This window comes from Embiotoca jacksoni, unplaced genomic scaffold (assembly GCF_022577435.1).
Source record: "Embiotoca jacksoni isolate LCO1_2020_lvr unplaced genomic scaffold, fEmbJac1.0.p SCAF_8, whole genome shotgun sequence".
In the NCBI taxonomy this organism is placed as follows: Eukaryota; Metazoa; Chordata; class Actinopteri; family Embiotocidae; genus Embiotoca; species Embiotoca jacksoni.
The window spans coordinates 15,577,839-15,594,310 of record NW_027185436.1 but is presented as its reverse complement, the minus strand read 5'-3'; the positions used below and the strand labels follow the sequence as shown (position 1 = coordinate 15,594,310).

The 16,472-nt window shown below is 40.7% G+C and overlaps 2 protein-coding genes and 1 long non-coding RNA gene across 7 annotated transcripts in view; 2 read left to right on the top strand and 1 right to left on the bottom strand.

The window, feature by feature from the left end:
• kiaa0825 (KIAA0825 ortholog) overlaps window positions 1-5,530 on the top strand; it is a 115,801-nt gene extending 110,271 nt beyond the window's left edge. For all 3 annotated transcript variants that reach the window (XM_069178255.1, XM_069178254.1, XM_069178253.1), the window contains exon 23: window positions 3,658-5,530. In XM_069178255.1, the coding sequence (XP_069034356.1) occupies window positions 3,658-3,841 (184 nt within the window). In that variant the 3' untranslated portion in view covers window positions 3,842-5,530. The remainder of the gene's footprint in view (window positions 1-3,657) is intronic.
• Window positions 5,531-7,018: 1,488 nt separating this feature from the next.
• Window positions 7,019-16,472, bottom strand: part of LOC138215832 (uncharacterized) — a 31,473-nt gene continuing 22,019 nt past the window's right edge. Inside the window, exons 2-3 of the long non-coding RNA XR_011179764.1 lie at window positions 13,635-13,738; window positions 7,019-7,671 (exon numbers count right to left, since the gene is read on the bottom strand). This is a non-coding gene — a long non-coding RNA (uncharacterized lncRNA). The remainder of the gene's footprint in view (window positions 7,672-13,634; window positions 13,739-16,472) is intronic.
• Window positions 8,261-16,472, top strand: part of arb2a (ARB2 cotranscriptional regulator A) — a 146,886-nt gene continuing 138,674 nt past the window's right edge. The window contains exons 1-4 of one of the 3 annotated variants that reach the window (XM_069178250.1): window positions 8,261-8,297; window positions 8,983-9,123; window positions 9,869-9,970; window positions 13,972-14,072. In XM_069178250.1, coding sequence (XP_069034351.1) covers window positions 9,018-9,123; window positions 9,869-9,970; window positions 13,972-14,072 — 309 coding nt within the window. In that variant the 5' untranslated portion in view covers window positions 8,261-8,297; window positions 8,983-9,017. The other 2 variants (XM_069178249.1, XM_069178251.1) reach the window with 2 other exon arrangements.

Below are 16,472 nucleotides of genomic sequence, written 5' to 3'. Positions count from 1 at the left end.
ACAGTCATCCACCTTTAGCCATCACCTTTAAACACCTAGCCTTAAACTCTGAACTCTGATATCTGCTTGAATTTTGAAAACCTATTCTGGTCAAGTAGCAGTTGTTGAAAAGGTTTACCAATCTTTGGTAAGTCCAGTTTCCACTGGGCAGACTGCTTACTCGCTGCTGTCTCATAGCTACATTTCAGTTTCTCACCGAAGTTGTCAACCATCCTCATTTGGGATTTTTTTTTTTTGGAGACACAGTGTCTGAGACACTCCTGTCAGTTGCAGCCCCACAGCCCCTGATGTGAATTGCTAAAGAGGTTTTATTTTTACATACAAATCTTGTCAAATTCAACTTTCACACTCGTTCCAGATTCTAACCCCAAATTAGATATTTGAGGCATGTGACCAGAAGGCAAAATGATGCCTGCTCAATGCAAGTACCATGACTCCAAAGGTCTACAACTTAAAGTGGATCTCACAAGAGTCAAAATGATAGAGGACATTTAACCATAGCCTTTTTCTCTCGCCATGCCTCTCTCTTCTTCAGCGCCTCTCTTCCCACTTCTCTGACACATGTCGCCCTGGCGTGCATGGAAAGGCCTGACCTTTGGAAAGTTTAGCACTTTAAATATTTAGGCTTGGGTTATGATGGATCCTCCAGGCCCTGTGGCAATGTGCAAAGCCTCTGATTAGGGCTGCTGTCAGAGTCATTTAGCTGAGTGTCTGGCTGTCGGTGGCGCTCTCTGTTTGACAAGCGAGCCTTTTAAACAAACAGAGGTCCCAGTGGCAGCGCAGGCAGGGCACCCAGTGCAGCACAAACACCCAGCACTGAGAGAAACCACTCAGCCCGCTGACAGCTGCAGAAGAAACCACTGGCCACTGTCTCTCGTGGTCCTTCAGGCGCTCTGTCTTTTTGCTCACTCACTTTCTTTCACAGAGACTATACTTGTACCTCTGCCTGTTTTATTTGGCTGCTTATCATTTTTCTTGCTTTTTTTTCTTCTGTTTAACACTTCTTGGCGATGTATTTTTTTCCTCCCCTGCCAGAGTTTGCATCTCCTTTTTGTTATATTTCTGTCTCTAGGAGAGAGATGCTTGCCAAAGTCAACCATCAAAGTTGAATCTGTATTGTGTTTTGAGTAAGATTTAGTAAGGAAGCTGACTGCCTGATGATCTCCGAGCAAGGCTTATGCTCTTAATTTGTTGAACATCACTACTGATTATCAGCTGAAAATCGGGATGGATGCTTTCTGCTTTGTGCCTGCATCATCCCATGATTAGGACAGCTTACATTGATGTTCACATTGAAATATATCTGAGCCAGCCTTTTCATCTCACTCTGAGACAATCTCCCGTGGCATCAATCCTGTAAATATATGAGTCTTAATATGTGTGTCCTATTCTGTATTCAGAAGAAGAGCCAAGTCAGCAGCTCCAGTATTAATGCATGAGAAATGAGCAGAGCCCATAAGAATTAAAGGGTAAGACTCCCCTTATTAAGATGTAAATTTCGGGGGAAAACTTGCCGAAATGAGGATACAGGGAAGTTACTGTCAACTTTAGCCTACTTATGCATTTCTAAGAAGCATTGTTGTGTTGTGGTTGTTGGAATTAGATACACACAACGAAGCACCTTGTGTATTTATTAGCTCATTTTCAGCACGAGATCAACCAGGCTCAACGAATACGCAACCTATACTTTACGGAACAATTTACACTTTTGGCAACATTATCTAGTGACAGTTTACATGGCAACTATCGTGGTAATTCAATCTCTCTCTGTGTGTGCTCCCTTTTTTTCTGTCTCTCTCTACCTCTGTCTCATTTCAAATTTGCACTTAACACCTTCCTGGGGAAAGGCTTCTCATTCATCAACAGTGTTTGTCCCAGTGACAAGCAGGGCGCCTCCTGCATATCAATATCAGCTAAGACAATGCTGAGCCTGTAACCTTCAGCTAAATGTCATTCTGCTTAATCCTATTTGAAAATTAAACATTGAAAAACCTTTAGCGTACCTTCCTGTCTTCCTTCCTCTCACGCTCTCTCCTTTATTGGCTGCCATTCCTCCAGCTCTCCATTCTCCCTTGCTCTCTTCCTGTTCTTGTTTTGCACACTGTGACATTTGTATTGTTTTGTTGGTGTGAGTATTTGTATCTCTTAAGGGTTATTTGCTGAAACAGATTTTGATTTTATGTAGCTGAAAAAATAATACAATGATAACTTGCCGACCCGTGGTAGTCATCTACTTTGACTTTTCCCTTTGTTCTCTATCTTTTTTGAGAGACAGTCCACTCACACAGTGAGGGATGTAAAGAGAGAGACTGACACAAAAATTACCCTGTAAAACAGAGAAACTAGTGGCCAAAGATGTATGTGGAGGGAGAATGCCATCACATGAAAGGAAGCCTTTCTGTCAAAGCATATTTACATAAACAGATCATTCTCTTACAGAAGGTAATTACTGCACTCACAGTGGTTGGAAAATGGAGAAAGAGGATGTCTGATTTGTCGAGAAACACGCAATGACAGAGGCTGAAACTTCATCAAAGTGCATTGAGAGGCCTGCTCCTTAGTATGCATGAAACACATTCATGATATACTCAGCGTTTTACCCCCTCTTCCTCCTTACACGCATACATGCCTCACACACATGCACAAAGCGCAACTATATGGTACATGTTTGACGATACAGTGAGAAATTGGAGGGGAGGGGGGGGCAGGATAAAAGGAGACACACAGATTGCAATGAAAATGCAATCATTTGCAGTCAGACAGATATAATTCTTCTTTGGAGGGAGTGTGATGCAGCGGCTCAAAGACAGCCTTCAGCCAACTCTCCATATGGATTTGATTGACCACAGTCACTCGTCAAGGGATCCAATTGAAATACTGAGAGTGAATTACAACGTGACTACCCTTGATGTCTTCATATTGAAGCACTCCATCCACTTTGTAGCTTGAAGATTTAGAAAATGTGATGGGAAGACATACTGAAGAGGCGGGTTAAAGAAGATAGAGAAGCAACATGACGTGGCGCAATTTCCTCCATAAAAATTAGTCACCCAAACAGTGATGGTTCCACAGTTGTTATAACATGACTTAACAACAGTAAAAATCAGGTTGACAGAAACGGGAAGATTACATTTTAAAGAGAGACAAACATCTGTTCTCTTTAATTTCCCTTTCCTCTTTTACTGTTTCCTAGAGCATCTCTTGAGTGCCCATTCTGTGTGTGTGTGACCTGCAGTGTTTACGTTCGTGTGATTGCAAAACTGTATGTCTGACACAGCAGCAGAGATTGCCATGATACTGACCCACACAGCATGAAAAAAGAAAGAGAAGAAGACTCCTGTGTGAGAACTTAAAGTGTGGCTTGTGAAGCCTTGGCGGTCTGTAGTTTGTGTATTTTGGACAGACCTGTCTGACTCAGAATCAAGCCGAATTGCAGGAAGCGACATCCTTTCTTCCCTCAGTACAAGATTTAAACAGAAGAGTGATACTGAGACACAAACACACCTAACCATCATTTTGTTGGTGTACTGATTTTCTGTTGCAACAATCCTCATCCATCAACATTTGGACAAGATGCATTCAGTAGGGTTCTGCTTAGTGTGTTTTCATTTAACCCTGAGTGACAAATCTGATGTCGTGTGTCTCGATTCTTTCCAGGTGGGAGATGCAGGAAGGTGCAGAGCTGGAAGATGGAGAGAAAGCAATGGTGGAAGAACTCCAGACAGCCTTTTTTGTTTGCTGCTGCAATCAGGAACAACAGGACCCTCCTGAAACTGATGAGACACCGGCAGAGCAGACCCAGGGGGAAACACAACCATCTGATAAAAGTGATGCCCAATAACAGGCCACGCAGTTGGAGTTTTTATAATGTTGTAAATGTTTGCTTGTAATATGCACTTGCTCTCAAGGTAGTAGCATTTGTGTATGTGTGGGTGTGTATTTTGCACATTTTGTTGGTATGATTGGGTTTGTACATGTACTTTATGCTGCAAATTTGCATATCTGTGTGCATAAGAACATGAGAGAGAGGACAAGAAACAGAAAGAGTGTGAGAGATGGTGCCTCCCTCTTTATGCACACACCTCAGACAAACTCTCTGTGCTTTCCAATGCTGCATCAGATGCATTTCATCTTTTTGGAGCACATCTGCAGAAATCAGTTCTGGGAAATGGAGAGCCTGGATTTGTTTGCCTGGGACAAGATGGGACTGTGTGATCATTGTAGGCAGTTGAAGTTTTTTTTGAGACAGTGAGTGTAAAGACATTGGTGTCAGCATACTTTCTCCTGGTTCCTGAAAGAAAACATCAAATACTCTGGTTGGGAAGGAAGATGATGTATGTTTTGATTACAGTGTGTCCCAAAAATCTGCCCCACTATGAAATAACAGTCAATATTTTGTGCAAACTGAGAAAACACTTATTTTATGTGTAACATGATTGCTCAGTATATTTTTCCAAATGTGTCCATATTTTGTTATTCATGAGATGGAATGTTTTAGAATTAAACATGAAAATGAAAGCTTGTTCCTACTTCCCAATGAATATTCTTCTTCTGACATGTGATCAGCATGTGATCTTTTTGCAGTCAATAATTTAAGATGGTGTATGACTATAAAATGAGTTCTATGTTTTTGAATGCATTCATCACATGTTTTCCCTATTATACCTCATGTTCAAATGAGGATTTAACTACTCTAATGGTGCTCTTTTCATCAAGAAGAATACAATTTCAGCTCATAAAGGCTAGTGCACATAGCAATTCCTTTGAGAAAGTAGGAAAACATTTCCTGCTCCAGAGAGATGTTTCTTTCCTTAACTAGATTTTCAATGCAAATGTAGCAAGATTATGATCGCCAAACCTCTTAAAGAAAACAAAAGACAGCAAAACGTTCAGCAACTGAATTCTGCTTTTGTCACTGAAGAAAGGCTAAACAGCAACAAAACACCATTAGTCTTTTCTAAATGTACTGTATTTAATGTGACAATAAAACTGTTTTAGTTTGGTATTGCAAAAAAATAGGTATTTGCTGAGCCAAACTGGTCTTTTATGATAACTGTTTTCTGGGAAGAAAACAACAAACAAAAGCTTTCATCTCCTTTTTTCCCTCTCCCTACCTCTCAGAGTAAAGACCTACTCACATATCCATTTTATTTCCATTGTACACAGGTGACAGACTGAGAAGACATCTGTCAGTAAAGCTGACAATTCATAACAAAGCATTACAAAAATAATTAATATTCTATTATGCATATTTTGGGGGTATTATCAAATCTGTTGAATCCCAGACTTAATGATAACATGTCTATACAGAATTGATTATTCTCAGTATAATGTATTGTCCATAGGAAATGCTCACAGCAGAAACATGTTGGTTTTGTTTGCATGTTCATCCACTGATGGCATTTAGAGAGCAACATGGTAGCATGACAGGAAGACCATCTTACAGATGAAGCACTCTGGTGTCCAATGGCAAGTCCCAGTCCCTCATCTTTGGGTTGTCAAGTTAAATTAAATAAAAATCTTAAACTGCCGTGAACAATGTGTTGGTTTTAATGCTCTGCTCTTTTTAGGGGTCCAAGCAGCGTAGCTGCGACGAACCCCCTTGTTTGTGTTCCGATTCTTCTTCTTCTTTTCTCCGCTAAAAGTGATCGGGCAGAAAAATCCATTGGGTGAAAACTCACCAAATTTGGCATGTAGGTTGCAAATTGCTCCCACTACTCAGACACTACTTGACCTAATGGTGGCGCTGTAACAAAACTTGTCCTAGACCGTTGGGCCAATTATGAAAATCAGGATTTAAAAAAAAAAAGTCATGACAAAGGGGGGGCTTAAACCCTAACTTTCCTTATGAGAGGCAACAGTGCTAACCACTGCACCACCACTTATCCTGGATCCTTTGATTCATTGCAACTCATAACTCCACCGTCCACAAATATTCATTCAAATGTGACCAAAATGCGGTGATATTAAATATCTTCCTGTAATGTGTAGTGTATGCAAAACGTTTTTAATTTCTCCATACGTTTCAACTTCACTAAAAGTTGAATCACCATCAACAGGCCAAGGTGGAATTTGAACCATTAATAGCAACCTTGGTGAAGTAGAATCTTTTACCTGTTGACTTAACCAGAGTGTTGGCTGAGTCACTAGAAAGCTCTGAGTGAACGGCGTGAAACATTTAATCCGCCATCATTCCTCAGCACTGAAGATAGTACAGTGGTCTATGAACGCCACTTCCGTGGAGGAAACGTCCTCGTCATAGACGCGGGTTCGAGCCCCGCTCAAGGTAATTCACACATGTCATGGAGGGTGAGTCCATGTAAGGGTAAGCCACACAGTTCACGGAGAGTGATTCACTCTAGGGGTAAGCCACACGGTTCACGGAGAGTGATTCACTCTAGGGGTAAGCCACACAGTTCACGGAGAGCGAGCCCCTTCAAGGGTAAGCTTCACGGTTTCTGGTTTACATTGTAAATGCAGTCATAATAATACCAAACCGAAGGTCTACAACAATACAAAACAAAGACCTAATATAAAAATCAATTACAAAAAAAATAAAGGTTATGTTTACATCTTCTTGGATTTCTGTCTGAACGACCACAAACTTTATCCCCCAAAATCCCATTAATACATTTTAATGCTATAGTATGACTTTTTTTTAAAAAAAATTATCATATTTCCGACGACATGCTGTAGTGTGACTGCATCAGGGTGTCCCCGTGCAGCATCCCCAGGGCTCTGCTTTAGGAAACAGTATAAATTATCTCCTAAGAGTAACAACTTCAACTCCAAGAGACCCTCCAGATGTGGGACTTACATCTTAAGTCTACCAAGGAGGCTGTATATAAACAGCAAATGACATAAAGTAAAGCCGTAGGCATCTGATTCAGGTGAACAGGATGAGGCAGAATGTTTTTAGTAAGTCACCTGTGGCACAGTATCAGTATCAGTCTGGCAGGTCTAGTTTCAATCAAACTAGCTTCCTTTCACTTTGAATATGCTGTAACACACTCTTAACAATCTCACTCTGTCAGTTTTGTAAGGGCAGTTTAAATGCTTCCACGACAACAGCTTCTACTTGGAGGACAATGATATCCTTGTGCCAGAGGTGGAGAATCAAACAGAAGGTGTTTCCAACACCATGAATTTGATGCTTAGGGTAAATTGGAGATTTACAAAACATGTCATTCTTTTATAAGGGCTGCTTCTGTCCAGACCTTGTCCTTTATTATTATATTCGTTATATTATTATATCAAAACAATAACAGTTTTTTCTGTTTGAGAGAGACAAATCAAGTTCAATTTAAAAAATACAACATTCCAGGCAAAAAAATCCTGCATTAAAAATGTTACTTCAGTAAAAATATGGTCAGCAAACTAGTGAAAGCATATAAACTAAAAGCAACACCTATTTTACAAAAATGTAGTTATATTTATCACACATAGTACTGCGCAAAAGTTTGAGGCTCTTTAGATGTTTAGATTCTTATCCATCCCACAATACCAGCATAGAGTTCATCTGATCGGTCCCTGAGTCATTCTGCATCAGGTCAACGACTCCAAACATATACTGCCAAAGCCATAAAGAACTAGCTTCAGTGAGTCCTGCAACAGATGGTATGGTCCCCACGCAGCTCTGATCTCCACACCACTGAGTCAGTCTGAGATTATCTGAAGAAACAGAAGCAAGTTGAGACAATGTAAATACACATAAGAAATGTTTGGAACCAGATGCCTGCCAAGTACCTTGAAAAACTGTGCTCGAAGTGTAAGCTTACCAGTGTGAAGGTCACACCAAATAATGATTTGATTGAGGTTGTTTTTCTGCCTTGTGCACTTTGCATGAAGTGAACTGATAAATAAAAAATTGTTTATGGCATTATTTTTTCCAAACATCACCACTTGAGTTGAGGTGCCTAAAATCTTTGCACAGCAGTCTATATTGTTAGAGTATGATCACTTGTGCAAGATAGATAGATGGAGTGAATGGAGTGGACTAAATAGACTAAAAAAAAAAGTACAGTTTTTCCATCTGAAATGCAGTTGTAAATTAGTGTAAAGCAGCATACATGTTTAACTTCTGCATATACATTTCCAACACTGACAAAATCACGCACGAGAAAACATCTGCACACGCGGCGGCAGCTGCCGTGCTACTGTGTCTTTAAATATCTCTTCCAGTCCGTTGCCCCGGTAACCCGGAAGCCTCACGCACTACATGCTGCACAGCTCAGAGTCCTTCCTGTTTTAGGAATTTCAAGGAAGCAGCAGCAAGTGGACAGTCGCGTTTACTGATGGTGCGTGAGTCGAACAAAAAGCATGCATCTACTGAAAACAGCAGATCTCCTTCGAGCCTCTCTGTGTCGCTGGGTTGAGATGAGTGTTTGAGGAAAACACGAAGATCCTACTGTACCTGCTCGCAGTGTCTCAATGTACAGCCATTGCACATGTCCCGAGAGTTCTTCTTAAGAGTACGAAACACTAAACAGATGTTGGTTGTTGTGGAGAAAATGACGGAGCAGTTTAAAGTGTGAAACTGATTTATTTTACTGGGTTTAAAGCCAGAGTAATTTCGCTATGTTTGCACAGTTAACTCTGTTGCTGCACGTGTGCAAAGTAGGAAGCATATGCCTGCTGCCATACTAACAGTTACAAGTTGTGGAGCATTACTGTTAAATAGTCGACTTAACTGTTTATGTCTTGCGTTATTGCAGTGTAAATCAACAGTGCTTTATTTTTATTTTTTTTTCTCCACAAGGCTAGAAGCTTGTAGCCTGTACAGGAAGCAGGCTCGAAAGTAAAGTTCAATGTTTTGGCCTACTGCCACCTTAAAGGTGCAGCAAGCTTTGACGCAATTGCCATTATAGCCTTAAGAGGCGATTCAGTCTCTTGGCAGCGAGAAAGGCATGTTAAAATATGACATAACACAGCAATGACGATATCTAGTTCCCAGATTTACCCTTTTTAATTCCTGTGTGACAGGATTCGTCTCAGTGATCTGTGGGAGGGGAACACCCATGCTCTCTTATCTCTGTGCTGCCATACCAGCCCTGTACATATCGTGGATCGCCATGGCCCAAGTTGCTGGCCAAGAGGACAGAGAGAAAACCACAGCACTCAAAGGTGAATTAGTAAAGAAAAAAGAAAGTTAGTGGGTTACTTGTAAAACAGAGAAAAGACCCCAAGTTTTCCACCTATCTTGATCTGAGTTGGGCAAGCACACCAGCATTGCACACTTATCTTATACCGTTGACACACACAAATGAGTGAGTTCTACTTCCCCAATCTACATTTTTATGAAGCAACGTGCAATCAGCTCACTCTGAATGTATGTCTTTAAAATGTATGCAGTCTATCTGACTAAATAAGAAACATTTTTACTTTTGTTTATTGAACTGAAAACTATACTTACCACCTCATGTTTGGATGTTTACAGTCGTTGGCATATGGAATATGTGACAAAGGACACAAACTATTCCATTTATCCTTGAGTCAAAACTTATTCACCCACCCTCTCAGCAGTTGTGTGATTTTTGTTTTTTCTTCACAATTCCTCTTCCTTTCTACTTCAGTGCAAGGATGCGCAGACATTTTTTTGATTCTGTTGTTATTTGATGTGAATTCACTCTTTTCTTCCGGTTATGCCACTTTAGGCAAGCACTGAGGACTTTGACATGAAGCATTTGTTGTAACTTCATTACATGGGAATTTATAAAGTAAAATATAAGTGATTCTGCAACATATTCTGAGGTTGGAGTGATTGAGATTATGAAATGAACATTTGAATCTTACATTGTTGGGTGAATATCAGCCATTGCTCTTGTCACTAAGTTGATCTCTCCCTTAATTTTCCTCTTTTTTTCCACAGATTTGCTGTCAAGAATTGACTTAGATGAACTGATGAAGAAAGATGAACCTCCTTTTACTTTCCCCAAAACACTGGAGGAGTTTGAATACGCCTTCAATGAATGTACGTACATACATTTAGTCTTTAAAGCATAAGTGTACTGTTAAAGTTCCTTGCCTTGCCCAGTTACACACAAAATCTGCCACTTTAACATATTCACCAAACCCCATGAAGTCTAAGTGACACTGCTGACAAACTACCTCACAAACACCTTAGCTAAGGTGAATACAAACTTAAATTTTGCCACTGTATTGGGGGCCCAAACCTCGTGAAGTCTGGGTATAAACTGCAGGGAACATGAGCTAGTGTGAGTGACCTCTCATCTATCGCAGACGTTTCATTCTGGCTGATGACCCTTTAAAATGAAGCAGCGTCTGTCTGGAACTTCTTGTTACAGTCCCGATAAGATCCGCCAATTAGTGATTTCCCCTTAAAACATATGCGGGTGGATCAGAAAGATCAGAGAATGTGAATGTCAAAGAAAACCGACTTGATTACACTGCTGACCTGATGCACCTATTTTGGTTTTGGATAGTGATGTTCTGTCCCTCCGAAATGTGAATGTCACTCAAAACACCTCTCCAGGCTCATTGCATCATTGCCATAGGCTTTAACATGGATCATGTCCACTGAGAAATCAGGGACGCATCTGGACCACTGCCCACAAAACCTTGTGTAACGCTAATTTTGATTAAGTGACAAAACTTCGAGCACTTACTCGCAAAGCTTGTAGCTTCTTTGTACTTTATGCATGATGCGGTGCTTTCTATATTTGTACCAACCAGCCCTCAGGTTGTGAACTACTTCTCATTATATTTTTTTCTATTGTTTTGTATTTCTCAGTAATGTAGCACAATGTTAACAATATTATTTATTACATTTTATGTCAGCCTTGGAAATTAAACAGTTTTCTGATACCCCCCAAAAAATACATATTTAAACATTTAAATTAATCTAACAAACGTGCGATAACTGGTCGACTATTGGTTTGAACTAAGGACTATTGGTCGACTAGAAGACTGTTTATTCATGTACAGCCCTAGTTTTTGAATTCATGAAATGAAACTGTCTCTGCTGTCACTTGGGACCTTTTGGGAGTCTATAGTACATGTGTGTCAGTCAACAGTGACAGCATGGAGAGCTGAACCCAGTGTGGTGTGGGTCCAGATGACATAAAAGTCTCTTTAGGATTCTCTTGGCTTGCTTTAATCAAACCAGGTGGAGAGAAGGAGGAAGAGTTGGAAAGGTAGTGGTGCTGGTGATTTTGGCTCTTTGTATTCCCCTGTAGTCTCTTCCTCTCTCTTTCTTACCCCCTCTGTTCTCTGTCAGTGTCTCTACTGGCTGTCTGGCTGGCTGAGTGGGGGACATGTTGTGTACTCTACGGCCCGTCAGTAACCTACTCAGCCTTGCCCTCTGCCTGACGGAGCATTTGCATAACCTCGCTGTGCCTAAGAACAGAGACATGGAGACTTAGCTTCCCACCCGCCGCCATGAAACACCTACCAACCACCCTGCCCCACCCTCAAGTCCCAGCTCAGTCTACCATGGAGGCAGGAACACATTCAGAGGCTCTCCATCTTCTCTTCCTCATGCTCCTGTCGCCCCTCATCCCTCTTCTCTCCCTTCCTCTGTATTTCTTCATTTCTGATTTCTGCCCCTGTCTCACTCAAAACCTTCAACCGAAACACAGTTTCCTCACACACACACACACACACACACACACACACACACACGCACACACACACGCACAGACATACAGGCATACACACCCCCTCCAATATGTATGTGTTGTCAATTTCTACTCAGGCCTGTTTCTGAAGGTTAGCATTTCTATTAAAGCCATCATGGCCCTCAGGCAATGTCTCTAGTATGACAACTCACAGTCGCTCTGGCTTACAGGCATTTCTCTAGCTACACCCAGGCTACCTTAGCCCGAGACAGGTGGAACAAAAATGTTAATTTCACCATGTAATGATGTGAATACAGAAGAGGCTGTGTACAATAGTTTGCAGGTATCTTAATCACTGAAGATGATGGCTTCATCTCGCTAGCCCTGCGGTTTTCCATTACTGGAAATCCAAGGTTATGTACACCTAATTAAGCGGCCAAATTGAGAACAGAATGCTAATTATGACAGAAAAAGAGGAGAAAAGTTGAGAAAATGTTATTCCTTTGAGAGGATGTGTTGGGGGAGCCGGTGGAGCTGATCACCCCCCAGCCCATACACACACTCGCACACACACACACACACACACACACACACACACACACACACACACACACACACACACACACACACACACACACACACACTGCACCTTTCTTCTCTCCCTTCCTCATGCACAGACATACACACACATACACACGTTTCCTACTGTAGGATTTCGATATAGTTCCTGTCTTCCCTCTCTTAGGCTGTAGTGTTTAGATCATCACCCCTCCATTAATGCATAATTGATTTTCTTCAAGGTACATTTTGTGGAAACTGCTGTTTTCTAACTTCTCACTTGTCTCCTGCTCAACCTTTCAGGCACAAATATATATATATATATTTTTTATTGCAACATAAAACCAAACCTTTATTCAGGATTACATGTTGTCTAACAACTACCCATGAAAGCGAGTGCTGTAATACACAGTGAGCCGGCAATGTAAGATTTATCACATTGATAGAGGTGTGAAAATGGTGGCAATTTAGAGGGAAATGAAAAAAAATGCAGTCTTTTATCTTGCAGAGATATGATATTTATTTATATCTTAGATGGGTTTCCTCACATTGTGCAATAATTGAGAAAGTATGAGAGCCCTCTGGCTATTTGGGTTAAGTATGTGTACTTTTTTGTGGTTTAGCTCCTACACATTTTGCAGTCATAAAGGTCAAAATTAAATTTAACACTGTTTAGTGTTTTATTGTGTTGTAGTGTCAACTCCAGGATCGATGGGCTCATTGCTAAGGTAGTGGTTTCACAGCTGCACATGGGTAATTGCTTAAAAAAGTAGTAGCATTTCTGTACAGCATTTTCCTATCTTATGACTGTTTTATATGAAATAAATCCTGAATGTGTTAAAAGCTCCTCTAGTTTCCCTGAATTATGATAAATCACTTAAGCATTGTTCCCAAAGACCTTTTGTTTATTCTCCATCAATTCTTGTGTGGTGAGATGGCAGTGAGGCTCACTTGTAACAATTTAAACAAGCACACCTACTTAAGCCGAGTGACACTTACTGTATGCCCACACCTGGTCCTCCTGGCTGGAGATGGAGATCTGTGTGTGCGTGTGTGTGTTTGGGTGTGTGTAAGCTGTGCTGGTTAGGGTGATTGGCTGATGCCCAGACAGCATTCTCAAAGGAATTACAAGGAGCAGTTGTCGCCGTGGCTAATGCGTGCCAGCTCACCTTTCTCTCTTCATGCTCACACACGCACACACGCACGCACACACACACACACACACACACACACACACACACACACACACACACACACACACACACACACACACACACACACACACACACACACAAAACATTTTGAGAACCTTTCCCACACCTCCTTTAGTCTTTGCTCTCAGAGATTTCAGGTTGAAAAGGGAGAGACAGCAGAACTGTGGCTTGTCGCCAGAGTGAACAAGGAAGGAAAGGGAGAGAGAGATTGCCACAGTTAAAGAGGAAGGGGAGAGGCTTTTAGACGAGTAAAGAGACAGAGAGGGAAAGAGAATTTTTACCATACCAGCTGTCCAGCTCTGGCCTGCCAGACTACCCAGAAGGCTGTTGGAGTCGTGACTGGAAGAATGCTGCTGCATCCACAGGCCTTGTACCTGCCAGATGGGGGGTCTGAGGGAGGGAGAGTCAGGAAGCAAATAAACCAGTTGACAAAAAAATTGTGAGAAAATGAAAATAAGCAACAAAATAAAAATGAATCAAGCTTAATTTGTCATGTGTAGTCAAAAAAAAGCGGGGGGAAAAAATAATTTATTATCAAACACAAGCACACGTATACAGGTGTTTGTTATTATTAAAGATGTGGGTTTTTTTTTCTTTCTTTTCATTATATCTATCTCCCACAGATGGCCAGCTCAGACATATGAAAACAGATGAACCCTTTGTGTTCAATGCCAGAGAGGATCTCCACCGCTGGAACCAGAAACGCTATGAAGCTCTTGGAGAGGTAATACGCTGCATTTTCTTCTGGCATACCAAGTGACAATATGTTTTTTTTAGTCTTCAATCAAGCCACACATGTTCAACCTGAACCTATTGGGGAGTTTTGTCTTGACCAGTTTTGTAACAACATGGTGCAATGGTTGTTGTTTATTTGGAGAACAAATAGAGATGGCACTCAAACCCTCATCACACAAGTAACCTGCAACATGTTTTATTATATTGGAGTAAAGTCGATTTTTGATACATGCCACATGTACAGTACAGTAATTCCCCCATGCAGATCAATTTCATGCCAAGTCTTTTATTGTTTTATTAACTGTGGTGGCAGAACTGCTGTGGAAGAACACACAATTAGAAAACGTTAACAATAATGAAGAAGAGTGTGACCATTTCTCAAAAGAGCTGTCTAAATGTTCATTGTTTCAGAGCTAGATGAATATATATTGACTAAATGACTGAGGGATTTATACTTACAACATTGGTTGGCATAATGCCACGTGAGTGAATGCGGTTACACCATTGGTAAGCCGAATGCTGTGACTATCCTTTTCAAATGAAACGCTCATATCGGTGGCGATCAACGTCCCTGTTCCCTGCAACGTCATCCAGGTCATTCCAGGGGGCCTTAAACTGCTCCGTGATCTTATTCTTCCAGTCATAACCCAGAGTTCATAACAATAGGTGAGGGTGCAGATGTAGACTGATCAGGAAACAGAGAGCTTTGCCTCACGGCTATGCTCCCTTTCCATCACCACAGTCCAGTTCAGCAACTGCTTTACTGCAGCTGCTTCTCTGCAGCCTTATGAAATGAAAAAGCCCTCATTTTAAATGTAAAGCCCTTTAGCAGCTCATATACTGTCCAGTTATATTCTGAGTTTTGAATTAGTTTTGTTTAAAAAATGTTTTTTTCCTGTTGTTTTTTCATGGTGGAGATTCAGAGAAATTGATTCTTAAAAGTGAACCTGGATTCAGTCTGGATTTCTAAACTGGGCACTTAAAACCCAAGAGGGTTAAAAATGGAATTAGACTTCCAAGGCTGACAAAGAATGTAATAAGTAATGCATAATGTAGTTGTTAACACTACATTATGCTACATTACAGACAAATACAAAACTACAATAATTAGCTTTTAAAATACAACTTTTACAAGTGCATGCATGAAGCGAGCCTCCTGACAATTCTGAATGTGTCGAGCAACCAGCAAGGACACTGGACATTTTGTTAATTTATTTCATAAAGGGGAAGCCTCAAACTGTAACAAATGTTTCTGTAAGTTGTTTATAACTTCTCTAACAAGGCAAGTTTTTTTTCTTCCTGCGACTAAAACACGAATGAAAACTTGGTCCGCTAAGACTTTTCTCATCGACTAACGCTTAGTCATCTATTTGGGAGCCAACCTAGTATTTTTATCAGTTGAGAACCATCTCTAAAACAGGCTATTTATTTTTGCCCACTCATCTGGAAAAAGTAGTTTATGCTCTCATCCCATCTGAACTATTGCAACTCTCAGTATACTGCGCTGAGTAAAAAAGCATTAAATCATCTTCATCTGGTCCAAAATGCAGCAGCTCGGCTGTTAAATAGGACCACAATGAAAGAAAACACTGCACCCCTTTGGTTATAGTTTAAAATTCAGTTTCAAACTTTATTAATCACTAAAGCTTTGAATTGTTCTCCAAACACTATCTACCTTTTAGCCCCTCACAATCAAAGATGCACTCTTAGGTCAGCAGAAAAAGCTCCTCTCACAGTTCCAGACACTGAACAAAAGGTGACATTGCTTTTGCTGTTTTAGCTCCTAAACTTTGGAATCAGTTACTGCTCTCAATCTGCACAGCTACCTCTTTATATTCTTTTAAACAGCAGCTAAAACACACACTTTTATAAAGTATAAAAACTAAAAACAACCTGCCCATAATGTACACAGTACTGGAAGCCCGGACACTAAAATCTGCTTCTGTACTTCCATCTAAAGGTTTCCATGTCACAAAATAACAGCTTTAAAATCCTGCTGACACTAGAAGCTCTTTGATGCTCTTGATGAAGTTTTTCATTTGCGCCACCGTGTACCCAAACATACACCATCCTAAAGTACAGCTCAATTCACTCCCACAGTTTCACCACGTGCAATATGTATTAAGATAATGAGACAAATGTTCTTTTGTAATCAGTTTTTTTATTTTTTTTATTTGCATCCACTACTATGTTGCTTTTAATTGTTGTGTGCATTCTTTGAAGTTCAAAGCAAAGTGATAGACCCGTTTGTGGGATTACCTGGGTGTTTTTATTATTTCTAATGCAGGTATACAGCAGCTCCTTTGAGAGCCAGCCTTCTGTGAAGGCTTTTTTCCCCTCTTTTCTTTTGCCTGCTCAGGCACTATCTACCAGCATCTAAAAAGGATGT